Consider the following 25,335-nt stretch of genomic DNA (forward strand, 5'->3'; position numbering starts at 1 on the left):
AACTGTACTGCTTTTTGAACTGTTACTGTTAATTGAATGAATGAATGTCCTCTATTCTGAACTGTATTGTGGCATCCTTAGCAACTACTGTTACTGACTGTTACTGTTACAGAGATCTCTGTCGGTTCTCTCGTGGAACCACTACTGTTTACTGATTGATGGCCATCATTACTGTTCGGTCTTTAAGACCTACTGTTTACTGTTATGCTAATGGATGTACCACATATGATTGAATAACTGTTCTGACTGAAAGACTGAAGTATTGTTTAATGAACTGATTTCATTACTGTAAGGACATTTCATTCTTAACCTCCTTACACATTATGCTATTCACTGGGCTTTAGCTCACTATTTATATATATGTAGGTGCTCAGCCACCAAATCGGAGCTAGGAGCGCGGGTTAGACTCCAGTTTTGTCAAGCCAGCCTTTGTGCCTCGCTGCGAGGTTCCGGGTTGCCATGCTATGGCTTTGGGGTGTTTTGTTTTCCCCCGTCTGTCTTACTGTTTGGTTTACTGTATAGACTGTCAGCTGCTACTGTACTGTTATCAAGGGATTTGGTCACTGTACTGTGTGACTGTAAATTTTGTATAGACTGTACGGGACTGTACGGTTGTATGTATGAATGCATGAAAAATCTTTTTGGCATGCAGACTGTCACAGCTCAATGGACATTATTTAATTACTGTATTGGCTTCCGCCGGGCCCTGTACTCTGTTTTACTGTATTACTGTTCTGCAGGCCTTCGGTAATCTAGGATTATTGGCCGGTTACGGTGCTAAACCCATAGGGCCGGGTTTGGGTCGTGACAGAGGCAAACCGGGGCATCGCGAGGGATTCTCCGCACAAGGCAACCCGAGCATGCATCATTCATCATCCGGATCAGAGTTGAGGCAATCCCTGGCTTGCGTGCCAATTTATTGCTTTCCTAGTTAAATTTGTTAATTAATTAGGGTTTTATAATTATTTGGACTGTAATTATTCATTCGGGACTGTATATTATTTATTCGGACCCTCTGCACGAGGGTACAACTGTAATAAGTGTGTGTGTGTGATGTATGTCTTCCAACCCCACGTCTTTCTCCCTTTTATTTACCCGCTTATGATGGTTAGATTAGGGCATGTTTCAATTAGCATACAGTATGATAGCATGTTTGCATTCATTCATCTGTTTTGCATGCACCGGGCTCGGCGCATTATGCTAACTGCATTGTATTTTCAAATCCAAGTTGAATACATGTTAGCTGTAGCATTTCATATGCCATGTTTAAAATAGCCGAGCTTATATTAGTTGCATTTTTGCATGTGTTGCATTAGACATTTCTGTATAGTTAGGATTATGCATGGATTTCTAACATAGTTTCTATTTTGGCTTGGAGTACTCGGTAAGTTTTTATGCTTTAGCATCCTTGCATGCGTGTGAGTGATTGCCATGGATAGCATACTTACCATGAGGCTATATGCTTATGTGATATAACTGCTTGAATACCTGTGGGTGAAGGTTGAGTTATTTGGATTGGAACAATTCATCAACTATGAGTTTTAAGCCCACTAGATAGTGGCAAAATCATATTTTCTAAGCCCACCCGAGGGTGGCAAATCCACGTCTTAGCCTACTTGCGGGTAGCACCATCAAACCATTTTTAAACAAACAAACATGAAATGTTTTGTTTCAATTCAGGCGATCCAGCCTATACTTGTATGCTGTGCGCATCACATAGTAAATCTAGGCTAATAACCGGAATAAGAACACATAATGTTTTCAAAACTCGATATCATGGTTAGTAGAGGCCGATCTTCGATCGGGCGAGCAGGGGTGCTCACGAAGTGATCTTCCCTAATCGTACCTAAGTTCCCGAGCCGAGGTAACTTTGATGATGACGGACACGTGGCCTTAGGCAAACGAGTCAGGGTTTCCTAAATTTTCCCAAAATAAAACATTTAGGTGGCGACTCTGTATCTGACAAAGCAGTCCATGTTTGGCACTTCTTTTCTAAAAAAATCTGTTTTCTCAAAAATGATTTGCCAGATTTGGACTCTTTGGTTCAGACTTAGAACCGTGACAATTTGAGAGTCCGAACTGTAGTGAACCCCAAATGAACAGAACGGGACTCGTTCCTCCCGGGGCGTTCGGGGGACGTCTACAATCGATTGCGGCCACGAAACCTCAAATCCGCCATCCGTCCGCTAGATTGATGAATTTGAGAAAATCAATCCACATTCGTCCGCCAATTCGGCGGATGTGGATTGAGCGGATTGGCGGATTAACAGATGGATGCGAATCGGTTTGGCGGTTTAAAATTTTATAAATTTTCAACATAATTCAACTTGTGCACTTCCTACAAAAAAAAAAAGAAAGGTATTACATTCAATGACTTTAAAAAGTATTACAATCATTGGATGTTTCATCCAAAGAAATAAAGTTTGAAACTTTAGAATATTACAATCACTGTATGCCTCATCCACATATTATAATCACATCATCATAAAGTATTACAATTTGTGGTTCTTAAAATATAAAAACAATTCAAACCACCACAACCACGAACAGAGCAGTAGTAGAGATTGTATGTCTTTGTATTGTTACATCTATATCTGCTTTTCAAAACAAAAACCATTATTTTTAGAGTTAGATTTAAAAATAAAAATAAATAAATAAATAATACATTTATTTTTTTTCAATTCAAAAAAAATATTCAAGTTGAAAGCTCTTTTTCAACAGAATATATTCAACAGAATATTTAAACTCTTTTTAATTGAAAACACAAATAGAATATCTAAACAAATTGAAAACACAAAATCTTATAAATTAGGCCAAGTTTGGGAACACCCCAAAAAGCCAAAAAGCCAAAAAGTTACTCAAAAAGTTAAAAAGTTATCACTATTCACCAAAAGTCAACAATTACGGCTGCACAACTCCCAATTCTAATTTTCTCCTACAAATCAATTTTTACAATTTTTTATTACACATTTTTCCATAAAAAGTCAAAAAGTTAACTCAAACATTCATATTTTCAACCTCAACTTTTTAGTCTAAAAAGACAAAAAGTGCACTTATTTAGTCTTCCCAAACTTGGCCTTACTAGAGATGCTCACGGTTCGGCGGTTCGGTTGCGGCTAAAGGAACCTCAAATCCGCCATCCGTCAAAAACTAGGCGGATTGGAAAAAATCAATCCGCAACCGTCCGCTCGTCATCACGCATCCGTCCAAAATGCGGCGAATCGGTTCGGTTTGGTCTGATTGGGCGGATCGGTATATCCGTTGCTCACCCCTACCTGGAGGGAACAAGTCATAGTTTTGTGACTGTTGCATCGGTATTTGAGTTCTTCCTACCGCAGTGGGCTTGATCTTCTTAAAGAAAACGAGATATCCGTGTCTCAGTCTGATCTATTTGTATTTTATTTTATTTAAATTATTTATCAATAAAATATAATTCTTTTGGTATTTTCACAAACACATTCGAAGAATAAAGGCAGCGATTCAACCGACAAAGCTCGATCTTCCGTTGAGTTTTTTCTCCAATTCTTCTTTATTTTTTTTCCCTGGTGAGTTTTCTAATCTCTTTTTGTAGCCGATCTTCTCTTCTCTGATTATCTTCTTATTCAATGGGTTTGGTTTTGATTTTGGATTTTAGGAAATAGGAATTGATTTTGGATCTTTAGGAAGATGAAGCTTTGAGAGGGTCATAAAGACTCCAAGTGAAGAATGAGGGAGAGGAGTGAAGCTCTGTGTGATGGTGATTTTGGATCTATGATGGTGATCTTGAGGAAGATGAAGCTCTGTGTTGGTTTTGGTCATAAAGATTCCAAGTGAAGAATGAAGGAAAGGAGTGAAGCTCCATGTGATGGTGAATTTGGATCTGTGATGGTGATCTTGAGGAAGATGAAGTTCTGTGTGATTTTGGAAATTCCTTGTCGTTTTCTTTTTTCTAGAGACAGAACAACAAACAACAAACAACACAGAGAGAGAGAGAAAGAAAAATGAGACACTCGAGCCATGACTCTTTCGAGCTATCTAGCGAGACTAGACTAATTTCTATCTCTCTTTGTTATGTCTCATTTCTCTATATACTCTTTATCTCTATTTTTTTACATGTGTATTTCAAACTGTTTGGAATATAATATATAAGTGTACTTTTTCAATTTTTTATTGTAACCGACTTTCCAAAACAATAAAAAATAATAAAAAAAGTTGGATTAGTAGAAAGAGACAGAAGAACAACAAGATGGTTAAGACTATGTTGCGAGAGTAGTAGTGCCATTAGATCATCGTTGGTAAAGATTAAATTAAAAAATAATCAACACTACTAGAGATAAGGTAATGTTCAACACATGGTGGTCTTCATGTGACTCTGTAAATATATATTAACAAGAAGGTTAAAGAGATGCGAAAAGATGGAAGATGCAATAGTCAAAAAAAAAAATAAAGTAGTATTCCACAGGGGTTTGAGTTCGTAAGTAGCAACTTGTTCAAGGTATTTGAATAGAAAGAAAAATAAGAGTAGATAAATAACATTAAAAAAAAAAATTACTTTATAGGGTATGGTGATATTTTTGATTTAATATCCTAAGAACTTGAGTTTTGAAATGTTTTTAAAGTGTCTTTAAATTAATTATAGAAAACAAAAATTGTACAGGAATTTTTCCAAAAAACAAAATGAAAGAAGGTTAAATCTTAGGATACAAGCTCACAAATCACAATCATAAGATATTTGAATTTCAACAATGGGATCACCAAATTAAATCTCCACCGTCGGATGAAACCGCCACTCACATCACACCGTCCATTATTCACAAAATTTATGCTTCCAATCAAAATCAAATGAAACGCAATACAAAAACGCCTCTCTCACCTCTCTCATATCTCATTCATTCTGATCATATATACGCATCTCTCTCTCTCTCTCTCTCCCCTTAAATTTCAAAACTTTGCTTCCAAAAAATCTTTCGCACCAAAAACATCACTCTCTTCGATTCCGAGTTCGCCGGAACTCATGCCATCGCCGGAATCTCTCGCCGTTCTCCGCCGCTAAACCGAGTTCTCTGTTTCTTCGGATTGATATCTGATTGAATTTGAACTCTTTCTTGAAAGTATTGACGATTCCTTGATGCTAATGCTTTGAGTTGAGTTGATCAGTGTTGATTTGATTTGATTTGATGTTGATCTCTGTCGTCTTCGCTCCAGGTGTTGGTCGTCACCGAACTAAGTGAGAATGAGGATTTCCCGCCAAAAAGGGTTCGGTTCGTAGATTCGTATGGAGCGAGAAGCAGAGAAACCAGGTTTCCCGCCAAAAAAGCTTGCTAGGCAGCTGGATTTCGCTAACCAAAACGGTTTATCGTTGAAGGTTGCGCCGCTGGAGAAATCGAAGTCACAGCGAAAGTCCAAGACCGAATTGAATCTGCCTCCGTGTCGTTCTCCTCATTCACCATTGCCTGAAATGTAGGTTTTTCTTCAATGACTCAATAATGAGTGATTGTTCATTGATGAAGTATGGCCTTTTTTCCAAGGCTTGTTTGGTTGCCAAGAAAACGAGGAAAAGAAATTTGAGAAAAAATTGTGCAAGACTCATTTAAGTTAATGATTTTAATTTTCTTGAAAATTTGATGTTGATTAAGTGAAAAAAGATTTGAAATTTATTTTTCTTTTTGATGTTCTCCTGTTTCCCAGCAACCAAATTGAGGAGTTTGAACTCAATTTTTCTGTTTGTTACTCATTGGATCTATTCAAAATATTAATTGTTACATATGAATAAATTTCGTGTCCCATTTGTTTGCTACCTAGAAATTGTGTTACTCTCCTGAAATAATGCCTAAATTATCTCTTTAATTGTTATCTGGTAGGAACATGAATCTGTTGGGTACTGAGTACAATGCAATTCTTAGAGCTGCACAATCATTGTAGAAAATATTTGATTTCAAGTTCAGAAATTTGTGGCGACTCTTAAGATGTTTCTTTGATATTTTGAATAGTAACTCAGGGTGCTCAAGTGTACAATCACATACTGACAGGGAACTCATAGATGGTGCTACAAAGGAACAAAAACGTTGCAAGTGCAAACAATCAAGATGCTTAAAGTTGTAAGTGTTTTACCTCTTGGTATGCATATGGTTAATGCTTGAAGTTAAGATTGGAATGTTCTTTTGATAACTTAGCTTTTTAAATCATTGCACCATTGTTACTTGGTCTCAAACTCCTGCAAAATCACTAATGTCACTTATGTATTTCTGTTATATTCATTGCACAGTTAAGATTGGAATGTTGTTTTGATAACTTAGCTTTTTAAATCACCGCACCATTGTTTCTTGGTCTCGAACTCTTGCAAAATCACTAATGTTACTTGAGCAGTTCTGTTAGATTAATTGTACAGACAAACCAACTCAAACTACAACATCCTCATTTCTTTTTCTTTATTTCTTTAATGATGATGAATTAAGAAGGGACTAGGGAGTTGGTATTCCTAGAATATTCTTCCATATATTTTCTTTGGTTATATTTTGTTACTAATAATGCTAATTCACAAAATGGTCAGGTACTGTGAATGTTTTGCTTCTGGAACATACTGTAATGGGTGCAGCTGCATTAATTGTCAAAATAATGTTGAGAATGAGGCTGCTAGGGAAATAGCTATGGAATCTACCTTAGAGCGTAATCCAAATGCATTCAAGCCAAAGATTATTGCCAATAGTCCTCACAGAACTAATGATAATGAGGTATGGCATTGTAATTTAATGGTTTTGAAAAAATCATTTCTCTGGCTGAATGGATTTCTGGCTTCTGTATTTTTCATGGCTGGCCATGTGACTTGAACAAAATGTCATACCTATTAACATAATACATTTATGCTAACTCAAGCATTAATGAAATTATCCCACTTCCATTAATTTTGTGTCCAAAATTGGAAATTGACAGAGCGGTTTTAGCAACAAGAGCTACAGCTCTTGGGAGCTTTCTGCTTCTGTTATTCATAACTCACGTGAAGTTAATGAGACAAATTAAACATGACATGATCTAGTTCATCTTTCATCAGATAAGCCTTTCTAAGAAGCACAAACACTTCTAAGAAGGTGTTGTATTTGTGTTGAACACCGAAATCAATCGTGTTTGTGTCCACATTCATGCCATTTTTCATCTTTCATTTACTCAGTATGCCTTTTCTTTGTTCAATGTAATTCAGGTTGTTATTTAGTTGGAAAGTTGCAACCATGAAACACTGAAATCAATTTAAATAATGATAAAGAAAAATTTATTATCTCTAATCAAATTTTTATCATTATTCTAAGACATATCTTATACATGGTAGGCCAATTGCTTGAAATGATCCTATTAATTAATGGCTAAACTGCGACAATGTGCAGTTGTTTTCTTAAGAAAAGTTTTTGCTCAAGGCAATTCCTTTTCTTTTGTAATTTGAGGTCTACTTAAGAATTAAGGTTTTGATTTCTTGTTATAAAGTCGATATAATTCATTGCCTCAGCATATATATTGGTTTGCTATCAAACACCTTTTACCTTTCATTTTCTTATTTTGGGTATTTGACTGCATTTGAACTGCTCTGAAACAAACCTAGGATGAAGCAAAAAGTACTCTGCCAGTTGTAAAACACAAAGGATGCCACTGCAAAAAATCAGGGTGCCTCAAGAGGTATTGTGAGTGCTTCCAAGCTAAAATCCTTTGCTCTGAGAATTGCAAATGTGTAGGCTGCAAGAATTTCAGAAAATGTGAAGAGAGGTTGGCTCTTTCTAATGGGAGCAATACTAAATCCACTGCCTTCATCAAGCAGACAAATTCTGCCATAACTGATGCTGTTGGGTTCTCTGGCTATAGGTTCTCTCAAAAACCCAGGAAGAGGAAATATCTGGATAGCTTTCTTGGTTCAAATAGGGAGGGTCCACCAATTTGCAGGTTCACACAAGATCAGCAGGTAATACATTCTTATCATCTTAACTAAAAGAAAATTCCCATCGGACCAAAAAAAAAAAAAAAAAAACCTAGCTGTTCAAGTGTTAATAACATGTATCCAGTTTCTATGTCATGTACGTCCTTTTCATGTGAGAAGGTGTTCATTTTCAACAGATCTATTATCAGTATCAGTGTAAGTAGCTGCATATTCATGTCCAACAACACGGGAATTAACTTCTTCTTCTTCTTCTTTTCTCTCTTTTTGTTTTTTTTAATTTTTTTAATTTTTTATATGCTGCAAGAATCTTACTTTCCATGTTAGATGGCTTTGATCATGCATCTTCGAGTGTAGGAATCGAAGCTGTGCTTGAAACTCATGGAAGCATAATAGTAGTTCTTTTCATTAAATTAAAGTTAATTAAATCATTTCTGATCAGGTTGTTGGTTCTGCAGCATTGGCTTCTTCAAAGATCATTTACAGGTTTATACCTTTGCTTGCATTGCTGTTGCTTGCAGACTAAAAAACAATAAAATCGTTTTCCGATAAGAACTAACTAGAATTGCTTGTCATGGCTGCAGGTCCTTGTTAGCAGGTACCATCCAACAGCAAGACATGAGGGAGCTTTGTTCGGCTTTGGTGTTGGTGTCACAAACTGCTAAGATTCTAGCAGGTGTCGTAAGAAAAAATTCCTTTTTTTTTTTTTTGGATTGAAGTTTGTGTGTAAGGTTTTAACAGTTTATGAAATGTTATTATCTTGGTTTTAAGTAATCAAAACATTAACATTGGCCAGAGCTAATATATGTAGTTGTGTGCCAAATGGGTGAACTTTGGGAGATTCAAAAACTTCCGAAAATACTTTGGTCCGTCCATTCTTTTTGCTGCTAGATCATAGCTTTTATAAGTCTGTGTGTGCACAATTACGAGTTTGGTTTGATTAGTTAGACCTGGATGTCAATACTTGTTACTGGCTAGCAGAAACTAAAGTAATTGTGTCATGTTCCTCAGATTTTCATTTTCAATAAACCAAACCAAACAAAGCTTCAAGTCCCATCAAATGGGGTCAGCTATTTGAATCTTTCTTCTCCACTCGACTCTATCCAAGGCCATTTCGTTAGTCAAATTAAGGAGATTCATATCTCTATCTACTACATTAGTCCACGCCAATCTAGGTCTACCCCTTCCCCTAACACTGCCATCTACTATCACTGTATCGCATCTCTTCACTACTGGTCTCCGTTGTATATGACCAAACCATCTCAATTTATTCTCTCTCAACTTATCTTCTATCGGTACTATTCCTACCCATTCTCGAATATACTCATTTCTATCTCTGTCTCTTTTAGTCTTGCCACACATCCATCTTAGTATCCTCATCTCAGCAACACTCATTTTCTCTACATGCTGTTTCTTAGTTGCCTAACATTCCGTCCCATACAAATTCTCATTTTCAATGGCTTTTTGATTTATTCCTCCTGTAGGTTTTGCCAATTTGAATTTGTCTTCTTGTTTTACTTCTCGTTGTTAGGCGTGTTCCTCAATCAAGTGTTTTTATCATCTTGGTTTTGCTCATGTGTACTAGTTCATCCCAAATTTTACTTAGCTAATGTTTGTTTACTTGATCTGAAATATTTTTGAGTTTCAATTAATGCTTGTGCATCTAAATATCATTAACAAAAAGTTATTCTCATTTATGTACTGTATTTATCATTTCCAGATCAAAATGGTTCTGTCAATGTACAAACTGTGAGGGAAAACGAGACAGCAAGTTCTCTTGCTAATCGAGATGGGGAGACTTGCCTCAAAACACCGGAGATTCAAAATGTTATGCCAAATGACTATTTGGTCAGGGATCAGGAAAATAAGACTAGCAATGGTGATACCCACTCTGGTGATGCTGAGATACATAAAGGAGTGCCAATGTCTCCTAGAACACTTTCATTGCTGTGTGATGAGAAAGATATGTCGTTCATGCCAGATGATTCCTCAGACCAGATAAAGAACCATGTCTCCAATACAGATGTCTATGCAGAGCAGGAAAGTCTTGTGTTGGTAAAATTCCAGAATTGTCTTAACAGGCTCATCACACGTGGAAATATGAAAGGTAGTTATCACATCTCATCCTTTTCAAGTAGTTCCAATTACTAGTAAATGTTGAAGAATACCCTTTAGTGGACCTAGATTGATAAAACTATTATTTGTAAAAAAGTTTTAACATGTCTCTTTCAGTTGATCTTGTCTTTGAATTTGGTAGACCCTAATAAATCCTAAACTTAATTGCTAAGTGGGGTTAATCCTTTTACGCCAAAAATGTGCCATACATGCATTGGCGGAGGAGGACTTGCACCCTGGCCTAGTAATCTTAATAATCTTACTGTTCCTCTGTTTAATTTCCAATCAAATTGAAGTTATGTATTGCATAGCTTAAATTAAATACCAGAAGATGTTAAAAAGCTTTTAGTTGACTGGTCTATGTATGTACATGAATTAGAATACCATGATGACGCAATGCTTTTCCATTATGCTGCTTACGTTGGTCAACTTGTGACCAGTTCAGAATGAAATCATGTATATCATTGCCAAACTTTAATTTCTTCATCATTTTACAAGAATACTAGGGTAGTCTCACAAAGCTGTCAATTATTTTATTCTCCTCTCTGGACTGCACATTTTCCCTGTAATTGATGACTTTTATCATTTTTATCGGCATTGCAGAAACAGAATGCTTTTTGTCAGCTAAAGCTGAAACAAAAAACAATGAATCTGTCAACAATTGAACTGAAAATCCTGGAACTGAAATGCTGAGCAAAAGAGAAACTGCAGGCAATGGCAACGTAAAAAATCATCAATGCAGTACCAGCCATTTTTAAGAGTATGCCAACAGAGGGTGGCGAAACGTGCTGAAAATGGGAACATGACACCAAAATTTGCACAAGATTTGTAGAAGCTAAGTACTCAGATTGAAGGGCATCTGTCCACAACATATTCTTGCAAAAGGTAATAATTTGTGCCATGGATTAATCTGGCTCTCTCAATGGAGTGTAATAAAATGTTTTAGTTTAGTTGTGGCAAACGACTTTGAAGAATTAATTCATAATACTTGCCCCTTTATTCCATCTATTCTCCTACAGTTTCTTGTTACAAATTTATACATATCATTCCTTGTTCAAGTAGCCAACTATACAAGGTAGCAAAAATCCTTGGCATAATGGAATACCATTCCTATCTTTGCTGGCGTATTTGTAGATATTCAATCCTATTTTCCGGTTGATGGCAGTAAAGAGAGGACAAAAAGAAAGCAAAACTTTATCAAGTAAAAAAAAAAAATTCTACTCCATGATTCCATTGATTTTGTTTTGAACAAATGAAAAACAGAACCAGATGAAATAAAAATCATTTTAGCTCAAAGGCGAAGAAACTAATTGACTGTACTGGTACCTTTTATAAGTGTGTTTGGATCAGCTTTTTAGCTTTTTTACGGGCATTCTTCCATTAACCTTCAAATATCTACTTTTTCTATCGGGTTTCAGTGTTGGTTTTTTGTGGGTTTACAAAAACCCAAAACTAAAAGCTAAAAAAAGGTCAAAAACCTACTGCAGTAAGTCATCGTGCTCCAGCAAAAATTAATGCAGCAATATCATAAGCTTCAAAACTTTAGAGTACAATTTGGACAGCCAGGAAAAATAATAACTTAAAAAAAAAAAGAACGAACAATCAATCAATTGAATGACTTAAGGTTGTACAAAATACCGGCCAACCTGCTTGACCTGCTCTGCCTTGTGCAGTTTAAAAGTGTTGCCAGTGTGGGTTGGGCAGCCAAAAACATTTTTTATGTGGCTTGGTTTAGGTGCAAATCAAGAAAGCCAACCCACCATCAAACTGACCAGACCCGCCATTCTACTACACTAATCGTCCCTAATTATTTCAATGTAGACATCTCTAAATCATCCAAATTGATTGCAAACTTCTGGCTGCAATCCAGATAATCCACATCAACAAGGATCTGCATCTCTTTGTATAAGCATCCATTTCTTTTCCTCCCCTCAATTTGTTATTTGAGTTATCATTTTCTTAATATTTTTTCAGGTTAGCTCTTGAATTCTGAAAACATTTCACAGAGGTAATACTTTCATAACCAGAGTAGTTATACCAATTTCTCATTCCGTTCACCAATAATCACCACAAGAACACACGCCATCTTTAAAATGATGATATCGATTGACATCTCTGATGATAAGTTCCCTTTGCGTAATTTTCGAAATGAACTTGATTGCTACATGGCAGTCTTCACATACCCGGAGGTTCTTGGTTACCAAAAGCTTGGTCCCAGGGGGCGTGCTAATAAGTCCAAATGCAATTGCTAGCCTTTCACTGTGACTACAAACCATTCTTGTCTTCTCATCGTCGTCTACATCGTGAAAAACAGGCGCTGTGTTTGGGACATAGCCAGCCTCTGCCATTAGCCCTCCCACCCTTTCCAATTCTGCATATATCTCATCAGACATAGGATGCGATGTATCTCCAGAAAGAAATGCGTGGACTTTGTTTTTCACTTCAATCCAACTACAAGCAATGCTTTTCTTTAGTCCCCTATCTGTCATTAGTTTTCTTAGCTTTGCAACTCCTTCCCACTTACCGGCTTGAGCATAAATGTTTGATAAAATGACATAATTGCCCGCATCGTCCGGTTCAAGTTCAATCAACCTCTCTAATGCCAGTTCTCCTAATTCCACATTTCCGTGGATTTTGCATGAATTGAGCAAAGCGCCCCAAATGCCAGAATCCGGTATCACTCTCATTTGCAATATAAGATCATAAGCCTCATCCAACCGACCACAATGCCCAAGGAGATCAACCATGCATGTATAATGCTGAACAGTTGGTTCTATACGGTAATCTCTCATCATCGATTCAAAGAACTCCTTCCCTTCATCGAGCAAACCTCCATGGTTGCAAGCTGACAAAACACCAACAAACGTTATGTGATCTGGCCAAGTTTCTCCGGTCATCTGCTTAAACAAATCAAGTGCTTTGGTAGTATGACCGTGCATTGCATACCCAGTAATCATAGCATTCCAAGAAACAATTCTTTTTTCCATAAGCCGCTCGAACAAATTTCGAGCAACTTTTACAGAACCGCTTTTTGCATACATATCAACTAGGGCAGTTTTCACCTTATCTTGAATTTCAAACCCATGTCTCCAACTAAACCCATGAAGCTCCCTCCCTTGCGGAAGGGCAGCAATATCAGCAGAAGATGAGATAGCGGTGACAAGAGTTGCAACAGTTGGCCTCACACTATTCGATGCCATCTCGCCACAAAGAGACAAGCATTCCTCTGGGCACCCGTTTTGGGAATATGCGGCAAGCATAGAATTCCAAAGTACAACATCTCTAAGGTGAATTGTATCAAATACTCGCCGAGAATCGCCAACACAACCACACTTTGCATACATATCAATAAGAGCTGCACCCACAAAGACATCCGTTTCCCACCGAGTACGTATCACGTGCTCGTGAACGTCCCTACCCACATCAATTGCAGAGAGCGCCGAGCACGCTTTGAGGACAAATGGGAACGTAAAGTTATCGGGTACTATACCATAGTCAAGCATTTGGTAATAGAGAGAGATTGCAACCTGATAAGGCCCATTCCACGCATACCCACGAATCAAAACATTCCAAAGAAAGATATTGTTCTTGGGAATTCTATCAAACAGGTGGTGTGCATTACACAAAGAGTCGCAAACACAGTACAGATTGACAAGCTTGGTGGCTAAATTGGTATCGTGTCCTAGGCCGGTGAGGCAGAGGTGGGCGTGAAGCTGTCTTCCGGGCTCAAGCGCTCTTCGAGCTATGCAAGATTGGAGGACAGATTTGGTATCAATTGGTGATGGAACAGAGTGATATGGGGATTGGGATTGGTGGTGAATAACAGTAGATGATGAATCAGAGATTGTGGGGTTGATGAGAAAGGAGAGGAGTGTGTACTGAGACAGAGATGGTCTTTTTAGTTTTGTGGTGGTTTGAAGCAGCATTTGAAAACTTGAAGAAGAAGAAGAAGAAGAAGAAGAAGAAGAAGAAGTAAGAGAGGTTTTGAAAAACTGTTGGGATAGTAACGGCTAGTGGAGGGAAAGGCTAGGATTGGATGGTATGGTGGTAGAGTAAGATGGGTACAATAGGACTCCATCTGTTTTCATCACTCAAATATTGCCGGGTGAGCCTCTCATGAGAACAACCCAAAAATGGAGTCCACCTTTTATCTTTTATTTATAATCTCTATTTTTTGAATGATTAAGGATTAATTTGGGTTGCTTTTTATTTAATCTCTAATTTTTTATGAAAAGACTTGCAAAAGAGTGAGAGAATGTGTTGGCTTTTTCAGTTGTAAATAGTTGTAGTGCAGAGTCATATGGTGATAAGGGGTCACGTGCCATTTTTTTTACCATATATAAAAATAAAATTTTAAATAAAAATAATATTTAGAATAAAATGTAACTGGTATTTTTAAATTTATAAGAATAATAGTGATTGTTTTATTGAAAATGAAGGGACTACAACAAATTATATTTGTATGTACGAAAATTTTGTAAAAAAATCTCAATATCAAGCTAATATTTATCGTTATTAATATGTAAATATAATTACTTTCACTACATATATGTAAAAGTTAGTGTTAGTTATATTTGTATGTGAAGTTTACCCTTCATATGTTACTTTATTATTGATTGGTGATATCATGTGTTAATGATGACGTGATATTACTATTATATGAAACTTTTACTCAAATTTTGTAAAAATTTAATTACCATTGTATACTTTATTTTAAGACTTAAATATGACTTTTTTACATTATTCATGATAAACTAGTTATACGTAATACTTTCTTTTCAATTTTACTCAAAGTTAATTGTAAAATTTTATGTGAAATACTTTTGTAATAATTTATTTAAATGTATGTACTTAACATTAATTAAAAAATTACTATTATTTTTTTTATTGTTGGTTATGGAAAAAAAATTGTAATTATAATTAATAACTGTCCATTCTAATTTAGGTTTTTGGCTCCGCCAGTAGATAGCTTGTTCATGGTTGGAAGCAAAAAATAGGAAAAATATCAAATCAGTGTATTTTTAAAAAAATTGTTACAAATTAATGATAAATCTTATAAATATTAATAATTAAAATTTTAAAATTTTCATCAATTTATAATTATTTTTTCAAAATTCCACTATATGTATTTTTCCCAAAAAATAAACAAAATCACGGAACTGAACATATATTCACATCACCTCTTTCTTGGACATGATTTTTTTTTTTTCGTTCCCTAATACAATTTCATTTGTGGTTCTCCGACAATTTCAACATTTCAGTCCACTTATATCAGTAAATTTATCCTCCATACTTCTTCCAATGGCCTCCCAATCTTTAAAATTTTAAAAAAGAAAAAAAGATGGGTGAAATAAGAAGGCTGAAATTTAGTACACCATTAAGCAAACAACATGAGTTTGAGTTCAGTGTTGTTTACAAGATACACTACTGAAAGCTGAATATTCCCATTGTGCAATTGCTGCATAGATTTTTCATTGCTACAACAACAAACATGAACCCAAAATACAATTCTAATATTCAGAAATACACTCTCAATTACACTGGCTTTCTCACCCGCCTGCAAATTACTGGCCCAAGATATCTGATACAGACTTCTTAACGGTTTGCAATAGCTCTTCCCTGTGGAACACAGTAACAGAGATGATATCAAAACTCAAAGCAAAATGTGGCTACTGCAAAGAAACCATATCAATCACCCGCCCTATTATATTCAGCACGAGGCGGACATATTATACCTGTATAGACCACCAAAAGTGGCGTATTTTCAAACAAATCCCCCTTTGATAAAATCATTAACAAGCCCAACGTTCCTTTTTTTTATTCACAAAAGAATTTGGAAAGCAGCAGTGAATCTTAAAGTGAAGATATTTATGTGCTTTTTGGCTCACGGTAGAATCATGACTAATGACACCTTTCAAAAAAGGAGGCCTAATTGCTATCTCTATCCTCAATGTGTATCATGTGTAGGTAGAGTGGGGAAGCTTTGGAGCATTTATTCTTGCTCTGTCATGTGGCTTTGGATCTTTGGCATCAGCTCTTTTGTTTGGTTGATACTTTTGGGTGGTACCAGGCACTAGTGTGCAATTGATTTTAATTGATTTCTGAGGATACAGACATAAAAAGAGAGCAAACGTGTTGTCGTTTTGTGCGGTATTCTCAATCTTTTGGGTTATTTGGTTGGAAAGGAAAGCATGGATCTTCGAGGACAAGTTGACATACGGAGTCATTGTGGGGTAGAGTGTTGGCATCATTTCGGGCCTCCGTTTCGCCAGCATTTAAAGGGATTCTGCAATTTTCGATATCGAGAGATTGGAGAGCTATTTGTGATGTATAGTTTGTTCTCTTTTGTTAGGCATCTTGTTTATCTTCGTTTCAGGAAGACTCCTTGTTCTCATTTTGTACTCCTCTATCTATAAAACTTTCCTATTGTTTCTGATCAAAATAAAAATACAGATAGTACCACAAGTGCAAAACTGATTCCCATTCAACCATACAGAGATCAGTAGGTTACTAACAGAAAAAGAGATCCTTTTGTAACCAATTCATTCACCACGGATTGAATTTCTGTTCTATTCTCATTAAATATGCAAGTCAAGTGTAACTGAAAGATTAAACCAAGAATATGTCTTCCTTGGTATTGTAAAATACTCAATATGACATAGTTTTATGTTTTTATAAAAATTATGCATACGTTTCCTTTGTTTAATGATAGAAAACAACATTCTTCTCTTGGAAAATCTTACCTGTCAGGTTTGAACAGGAGATACCGATATATGAACCACTGAAACAGAGAGAACCCTGAGTTAATTTTTCAACAGGAAAACAGAAGTGCATGAATAAGATACTCCGTTTCATTGCTCTGTTGACCAAAGACCGAAAAGGGAAATTGAGATCTAACAATAACTTGGGGGCTGGAAAGTTATTGTAAAATTTCAATTTTTCTTTTCCTCGTCTCTTAGCCAATCAATTAAAACAAAACTATGTCAGAATTCTTACCGAAGAAAATAATATCCCAATGAATTCAAATGCACTTGGGATAAGAGGAAGTTTGTCAATTGCCTATTCATATTTAAAAAGCAAAATCTTATTAAAGGCAGTAAAGGATAAACCATCAAACATAAGCAACACAATTAAAAATTGGAAAATGCTACTCTTTTCAAATTTGCATACAGAATCATTGATAAGAATGATGTGTCCGCGGCAATTTTGTTAGAATTTCCCATCTTTACCTTCACCTACTCCACTACACACTCCACTTCACCTAACCCACTATCACCTCCACTACACCTACTACCACATTTTCTTCTATATTCCCATCTTTACCTTCACCTACTCCACTATCACCTCCACTACACCTACTACCACATTTTCTTCTATATATAGATTGTATAGGAATCTTGTAATACATCAAAGCATCAATCAATAATACATAAATTTTTACATGGTATCAGAGCAAGGTTGAGAATTTAGTGATTTCGCTTCACCGGCGGACGGCAGCCTCGCCTTGGCCGTCCGCCGGACAAACCCAAAATTTCTAATTCTCTCTCTCCTTCCTCAACAAACTGATTCGTCCCCTGCCCATTGTCTATTATCAATCACAGAAGGAGGTTGATATACTACTATGCTTGGATTGCTTCCATGATGGAAGATATGTTATTGGTCACTCAAGCATGGACTTTATAAGGGTTGATTCTACAAAAGATTATGGTGACCTGGATGGGGAAAGTTGGACAGATCAGGAAACCTTACTGCTGCTTGAAGCAGTGGAAATCTACAATGATAATTGGAATGAAATAGCGGAGTATGTTGGTACCAAGTCAAAAGCGCAATGCATGCTTCATTTTGTCCGTCTTCCAATGCAGGATGGCCAACTGGAAAATATTGAAGTTCCAATTGTGTCCCTCTCCTCGAATTTGTCAAACAAAGGTGATTCTAGAAGATCACTTCCAAATTCAAATGGAGATTCAGCAGGACCTGACCCTGATACTGAGAGTAGTCCTTTTGCAAATTCTGCTAATCCAGTTATGGCTCTGGTTGCCTTTTTAGCCTCTGCCATCGGACCTAGAGTTGCTGCAGCCTGTGCCCATGCATCCTTGGCAGCACTGTCTGAGGATTCTCAGAAGGCATCTGGGCATGCTAATCAGATGAATTTGGAGAGCAATAGTGAAGGCAATTCTCATGGCGAAAAAACAAGTTCAAGTCAGCAAAAAGAAGATAACTCTGAAGCACATGGTATCCCACCACAATTTTTTTTTAATATTTCTCTCTCTTATTTTTCCACACTCAAGCCCACGGTTTTGCTCCCAACCACCATATAGTTTTCCAACCCACTCCCTCTCTCTCTGGTCTGTTTTTTAATCCACCCACTTTCGTTATACCCATCTTTTCTTTTCTTTTATTATATATATATATATATATATATATTAACATAATCAATCATACCATCACACCCCTCTGCTGGTTCCACCCATGTGGGCTTGTCCCCTCTTATTATTATTATTATTAAAAAAAAAAAAAAAAAAAAAAAAAAAAAACACTTGGCAGACGACGAACTTGCCCAATCCACTCATTTTATTCATATCAGGATCAACTCCGATCACCATTTTACATAAATAAAAAAAAAAAAAAACAAAAACAAAAAAAAAAAAAACCTCATCCACAGGCGGACTTTTTCTCCTCTACTCTACTGCAGGTCTCTTCTTTTTGCCTCCGTCCTGGGCAGTCCTTGCCGGTGTTGCCTCCGTGTTTCCCACTCCACTGGGCATGATCACTCCCCCATACTCCTCCACTGCCGCATATGGCGGCCCTCCAAATCGGAACATCACGGTGGCCTTCCGCTTCAGCTCCTTGTTTTCGGCCCTTAGCACGCTTATCTCTGCTCGCGCATCCTTATACATGCGTTGGAGCAGAGCCAGCTGGGAGTTTACATGCTGCACCTCATTTGTCCTACTCTGCAGCCGGTTCGACAAATTTGTGACCGCCGTCATGCTTTCCACACATGCCTTCAGAGTATACTGATTGGCCTCCACATCTGACAGCACCGCCATTTTTTGCTCCACCGACCGCATCGGAAAATTCAACGGAGCAAACTCCGGGGCACTTGGTTGAGGTTCCAGTGCCACCGCACCAGTTCTCTCTCCTGTTGACTCGTTGAGGTCGGGAAAGAGGGTGAGCAGTCCACGGGAAGACGAGGACGAGGCCATTTTTTCTGGGCAACAGAGTGTTACAGCGTATTACAGAGTTTCTCTCTCAGCACAACAGTGTTACAGCCTCTCTCTCTCAGCACAACGAAGAGATTTACAGAGGATTTCGCAGTTTTTTTGCTTCTGCCTCGGCCTCAGGCTCTGTCATGGTTAAATAGCCGAGGCAGCCACGCGAATCGCGCGCCTCTTGCCACCAGCCGACAAACGGGCACGCAAGCCAAGGCGCCCACGTGCCTCGCCATCATGTCCGGCACACCTTTTGATGAATTGGGCACGCCTTTTGATGGCACGCCTTTTGACAAAATTGGGCACACCTTTTGAGGGTGCGATTTTTTTCAAGGGTCCGACAAGACTCTGTAAACTGTCCCGACATTGATTCCGGTTAGCTCCTTTATGGGTCCGACAAGACTCTATAAACTGTCCCGACATAGATTCCGGTTAGTTTCTACAAGGGTCCGACAAGACTCTGTAAACTGTCCCGACATAGATTCCGGTTAGTTTCTACAAGGGTCCGACAAGACTCTGTAAACTGTCCCGACATTGATTCCGGTTAGTTTCTACAAGGGTCCAGCAAGACTCCGTAAACTGTCACAACAACTATCACAACATTGTCTGCTACAACGGTCCGACATGACCCCATAAACTGTCTTCTACATCGGTCTGACACCACCATACAGTGTCTTCTACCACGTTATGACACCCCCATACAGTGTCATCTACAACGTTATGACACCACCATACAGTGTCCTCTACCACGTTATGACACCACCTTTCAGTGTCTTCACCAACGGTCTGACACGACCATACAGTGTCTCCTATCCTTTTTTATTTTTATGTATTTTCTTGTTTTGTTACTCTCTCCAAACTCAAGTTGGTTAGTTTCTCTCCTCCTTGAGTTTGCGGGGGGCTGTTAGAATTTCCCATCTTTACCTTCACCTACTTCACTACACACTCCACTTCACCTAACCCACTATCACCTCCACTACACCTACTACCACATTTTCTTCTATATTCCCATCTTTACCTTCACCTACTCCACTATCACCTCCACTACACCTACTACCACATTTTCTTCTATATATAGATTGTATAGGAATCTTGTAATACATCAAAGCATCAATCAATAATACATAAATTTTTACAAATTTTGATATTAATAATCATCTTAATGGGTTGTTTGTCTTCAAAGTGATAGGTCTGTAATTCTGCCACATCATTCTGTATAGAATTACTCTTAAAATTTCCTCAGGAACTTCCTAATGGCAACAGTAACTCCCTAGACTGCAGTGAACATTGATAAGGATACCACTACTTTGGTTCATATTCGGAGGACTGCTTTTATCTATCATACTGCTGCAAGTATTGACTAATGACTACTATCACATGACTTGATTTCATCAAATGTTGGAAAGAGTAATGCCAGAGAGTGATCACGTTCGGGTACCATTTGATGTGACACCTTACATGGCAGTAACTACATCTTCTAATGGGTTCCACCTGTTATTTGAAAAGCACCAAAACTAATATTCTGTGAGCCCATCACCCAGGGGTGGAGGTAAAGAGGATCTAGGGGGGTCACATGCTCCCCCCCCTCCCGGTTTTTGGAATTTTTTTTTTGTAAATATAAAAAATAAAATATTTTAAATAAAAAAATTTATAAAAATATTATTTAGAGTGAAATGTCAATGACATTTTTTAAATTATGAGAACAATAATGGTTGTTTTGATTGAAAATAAAGAAATTACCTATGAAAATTTCAATATAATAGCGATGTCTATTATTATTGACATTCAAACATAATTAATCTCAATAAAGATATGAAATTTATTAGATTGTTAATTACATCAAAAATGTCTAAGACCCCCTTTTTTTCCCACCCCCTTTGACCCCCTCTCTCTCTCATTGGTTGAATTTTCTTTTTTTTGTTTCCATTGTCCTCCAATCACCACCTGCCACATGTGTGTGGGGGTGGTGGGGGTGGTGATTGGAGGGGGTCTCCATCACTCCTCTAATTACATTTAACATGTGAGGTTCATCCTCCATGTGTTTCTTTACTATTGGTTGGTGATATCACATGTCAATGATGATGTGGTATTACTATTATATTGAATTTTTACTCAGATTTTGTATAAAAAATTACTTTATCATTATATAATTTATTTTAAAACTTACATTCATGACTTTTTTTTATATTGTCCATGATACACTAATTACAAATAACATTATTATTATTTATTTATTTTTATCTTTCTTGAAGTTAATCGTAAAAATTTTCAATGTTGTAATTAATAAGTGCCCCTTCTGATTTAATTTATTGGCTCCACCACTGATTACCTGATGTGGTTAGAGTGCCGTGAGACACTACATCAGAACTTAGATGGTACCCAAATGTGGTACCTAAATATGGTCACCACAACATTACTCATGTTGGAAAATAAGGTGCAGAAAAAAGTTGTTTCCTTAACAGGTTAAGCGGAATTGGATTAAGTCCTTTTTGTATGAAGTCCTTTTTCTATATTATGATTAGGGGATTTAGGCCTTGTTGAATTGTTGAAATTTAGTACAGCTTACATCTGAATATTATGATAAAAAGACTAATATTGACTGTCTACTCTATGTTTACTGTTTTATGACATCCCTTCCTCATAATGCCATACTACTATTGTGTATAGCTCATTGTCTTTTAACTTGTTTCGTAAAAATCTCTCCATGTCACCCTGTTGCTGCACATTTTTACGATTATTCCATAAAGATTAGTAACATTAGGATTGGAGCAATTACTGTAATTAGATTTGCAGATGCCCAAACAGCTACAACTGCAGCAAATCCCAGTCCTATCAGAGCAAGCCGATTTTCAGAGCTATCCCACTGCTCAAATAAATTAAAAGTGTAATTAGAAAACAGAATATGAATGAAGTACACAAACTTTCTTTAACTTATGAAGAAAAAGAAAAACAATCACATAAAAATAATGACTGTTTGCTGGATGAATCTATTAGACTGAAGGCAGTGCCAAAGAAAATAAAAAATGTTCCCTTGATTGTAGTATAAACATTGCAAATGCTACTTACTTTAAAAGGCAATTCTCGAAAAACAGAATGAAAGGGAGGAAGCAAGAAAAGAATTAACAAAGTGTATCAAATGAAAAGTATATCAATGCATTTAAGTAACTCTTTTCCAAATAGTTTCACTATTTTTTTTATTAAAAACAATTGGCAATAAAACAATTATGAGAGAGAGAGAGAGAGAGAGAGAGAGGACTCACAACATTTTGTACGGATTTAACAATACTCAGAGAAGTCGAAGATTCAGAGCTTTCACCTGTAGCCTTAACAACAATGGCAACACGACTCTGTCTCTCTGCAATGAAAATTATTAGAAACCCATTAATAAAGAAGAAACGAAACCTAACCATGGAATACTGCAAGCCTACAATGAATCAGATTGAGTGATGTAAAGTCCCTCACTGTAACATTTCATTCATGGGAAATGATCTGGTAAATCTTGCTGCTGGAAGCTTTAGGGCAGCCCCAACTGTTATAATGCAGACACAAAAGCTGTTTTACAGAATCTGAAATCCCTCAAACTCACTTTTCATGCTTTAAGTGGCTTTTTCCTGGTTGATCATTGTATAACACTTGCTAGCAAGATTATTACATTCTTTCAGAGTCACGAACCATTGGGAACATGAACATCAGATAAATTAAACTCAAACTTTGTTAGTTAACCTTCAGTGACTAAATTCAACCAGAATTCAACTCTCCATTATCAAGCTTAATTTGCAAGCGTCCTTAACTCAGATTGTACACATAAATCTACATTCTCTCTCTCTCTGAATAAATCCTTCAATTGCTTCATTTTTGTATCCTGACTTGTACCATTATTTATTTGTTTATCATTATTAGAGTGTAATCTGTGCTCCCAATGTTGTGGCGATGGTTTGGGTGAAGGCTGACTCTTTATTACTATTACATCTTCCAGACCGGGCAACAAGCCAGGAGTACTTGCTATGAATTAAAAAATAATAATAATAAATTCTCTCCCCCCCCTTTTTTTTTCCTCTTTTAAATGGTTTACAGTGAACCAATTTTATACCAAACGTAAAGAGTGATGCTACTACTGAACTTTCTAAATTTCCCAAAATTTTTCTGTTTCAGTTGAATTAGCCCAATTCTGGTTCCCTTTTTGAATCTGAATTTGGCCAACTAGTTACATGAAGTAGCTAGAATTCAACATCTATGCAGGTATCAACCCTAGATTTTAATGGTGCCAACTTAACTTTATACCAGAATAAAATGTAAAAACAACATTATCAAGAGAGCATCAAACAAAAGGGCGGAGGGAGAAGAAGAAGAGTATGAACAAAGAACAACACAACACAGCACAACAAAATAATAAATGATCCCCTTATTTGCAAGGGAGCTCAAGTTTTAAGCACAAAAAAGAAGGGAAGAAGAGTATGAACAAAGACTTGGTTCTGATGCATTTTCATTTCATTTCATTTCATGTTATTGTGTATGTGGAAGATACACATTGAATAGAATATGGTGAATTCTCTTTATGGGGAAATCTATGTAATGTGTGTTATGTGTTTGTCAAAAGTCCACAGAGGAAACTCATCAGAAATTGAACCATTCCATCAAATGTTAGGACACAGTATTGAAATCCATACTAATTCATTTAAACCTCCTTTGCATATATATAGATATTGATTATCAATGATTTATGAACAATTTCACACTCAATTTCACATCCATAGTTTTTGATTGGAAGTGTAAAATTTCATGGGTCTGCACGAAATATTGTTTTTAATAATAATTTCAAAAAATTAAATTTAATTGCAAATGGGTTGGTAAATTGTCCTCACTCAGACCCATTCTCTGGCCCCTCCAATGGTGAAATCCTGGCTCAGCCCCTGCATCAAACGAAATGCAGTTGATTGGTCTAATGGGTGATAAGATTTGCGATAGAATACTAAATTGATCGATCAAAATGGATAAAATTAAAGTCTTACCTTCAGTGGCAGAGACTGTAAATTTCGGACTGGTGGTCAGTGGTGAAGGCAGGTTTGCGACTATTGAAGCCATGTGAAGATAAGAGTTAGGTCAAAAAAATCCAACTTTCTGTGAAAATGGGTTTTGTGACTTCAAAGAAGAAGAAGAAGAAGAACCCAAAAGAAAGAGCAGAGTCGATCCAAAGCCAGGGAGAGATTGGGCAGTGAATAACACCCACCACAATTGACAAAACGACAAAATATTATGACATAAAAATGATGAAAAATGCTTGGGAGCACTAATTAGTGCTCCCACTAATTACGTGACAGTGAGTCCCGCCATGAATGATGTGATGTTTTGGTCTTGGAGTTGTAATTTTTTTTTATTTTTTTTATTTTTTAATGCATTAGTGCTATTAGTGGTGATATTTTTAGTGGGATGAATCATTGTTGAAAAATGATATATATTTATCCGTCTATATAATGGGAAGTCATATAGCCTCCGTTTGGGAAGTGGGTTGATTTTTTGACTTTTTAGTTTTTTTTGGCTATTTTAGCCTGGGTTAAAAAGCTTGATTTGAGAAGAATTTTTTGGTTTTTTAGTTTTTTTGACTTTTTTTATGAGAGAAAAGTGTAATGATTATGGGTTGGATGTGATGTTTTGTTTGTTGTGACTAAAATAGCCTATTTTATATTTTGTGGCTATTTTAGTCCCAACCTTGCTTGCCAAACGGACCCATAATTGGCTTTGTTTGGTTTAAAAAGCTTAGAGAAATTATTTTTATTGTCTCTAGCAGGCTTGCTCGCGGTTTAGTGTTTAGTTACGGTCAAGAAACTTTTAATTCGTTATCTGTCCGCGGTTCAGTTGCGTTTAAGAAATTTTTAATTTGTCATCTATCTGTTGAATTGATGAATTAGGAAAAATTAATTTGTATTTATTTGCTGAATTGATGGATGTAGATTGAGCAGATTGACGGATAGATGCGAATCGATTTAGCAGTTTAAACTTTTACAAATTTTGAATATAATAAAACAACTCATAAATATTTTTTTTAGATAACAATCCAGCTCAATATAACTAAAAAATTATCAAGTAAATTGTCAAATACCAATAATAAATACATATAAG

At 36.6% G+C, this 25,335-nt stretch overlaps 3 protein-coding genes across 10 annotated transcripts; 1 reads left to right on the forward strand and 2 right to left on the reverse strand.

Moving 5' to 3' along the window:
* Window positions 1-4,825: 4,825 nt before the first annotated feature.
* Window positions 4,826-11,013, forward strand: LOC114323913 (protein tesmin/TSO1-like CXC 5). 8 transcript variants are annotated; one of them, XM_082909117.1, is made up of 10 exons: window positions 4,826-5,090; window positions 5,185-5,439; window positions 5,970-6,077; window positions 6,530-6,710; window positions 7,568-7,641; window positions 7,825-7,921; window positions 8,337-8,380; window positions 8,479-8,570; window positions 9,615-10,001; window positions 10,613-11,013. In XM_082909117.1, the coding sequence occupies exons 2-10, from the start codon at window positions 5,255-5,257 to the stop codon at window positions 10,672-10,674; spliced, it is 1,230 nt and encodes a 409-aa protein (XP_082765243.1). In that variant the 5' UTR covers window positions 4,826-5,090; window positions 5,185-5,254; the 3' UTR covers window positions 10,675-11,013. The 8 variants fall into 8 exon arrangements, with proteins under 8 accessions (XP_082765243.1, XP_082765241.1, XP_082765242.1 ...); XM_082909115.1 differs by having other exon boundaries at window positions 4,831-5,090; window positions 7,568-7,728; XM_082909116.1 differs by having other exon boundaries at window positions 4,831-5,090; window positions 6,009-6,077; window positions 7,568-7,728.
* Window positions 11,014-11,506: 493 nt separating this feature from the next.
* On the reverse strand, window positions 11,507-14,254 carry LOC114323915 (pentatricopeptide repeat-containing protein CRR2, chloroplastic). The gene has a single exon (XM_028271606.2). It carries the CDS (start codon window positions 13,933-13,935, stop codon window positions 12,064-12,066), a length of 1,872 nt encoding a protein of 623 aa, XP_028127407.2. The 5' UTR covers window positions 13,936-14,254; the 3' UTR covers window positions 11,507-12,063.
* A 1,097-nt stretch (window positions 14,255-15,351) lies between these two features.
* LOC114323916 (CURVATURE THYLAKOID protein) lies at window positions 15,352-24,515 on the reverse strand. The gene is made up of 7 exons (XM_028271609.2): window positions 24,228-24,515; window positions 24,081-24,128; window positions 22,479-22,573; window positions 21,995-22,081; window positions 17,006-17,068; window positions 16,753-16,790; window positions 15,352-15,628 (listed from the first exon to the last, which is right to left on the reverse strand). The coding sequence occupies exons 1-7, from the start codon at window positions 24,298-24,300 to the stop codon at window positions 15,574-15,576; spliced, it is 459 nt and encodes a 152-aa protein (XP_028127410.1). The 5' UTR covers window positions 24,301-24,515; the 3' UTR covers window positions 15,352-15,573.
* Between the last annotated feature and the right edge of the window lie 820 nt (window positions 24,516-25,335).

This window comes from Camellia sinensis, chromosome 15 (genome assembly GCF_055761805.1).
Source record: "Camellia sinensis isolate YWXY chromosome 15, ASM5576180v1, whole genome shotgun sequence".
Taxonomy (NCBI): Eukaryota; Viridiplantae; Streptophyta; class Magnoliopsida; order Ericales; family Theaceae; genus Camellia; species Camellia sinensis.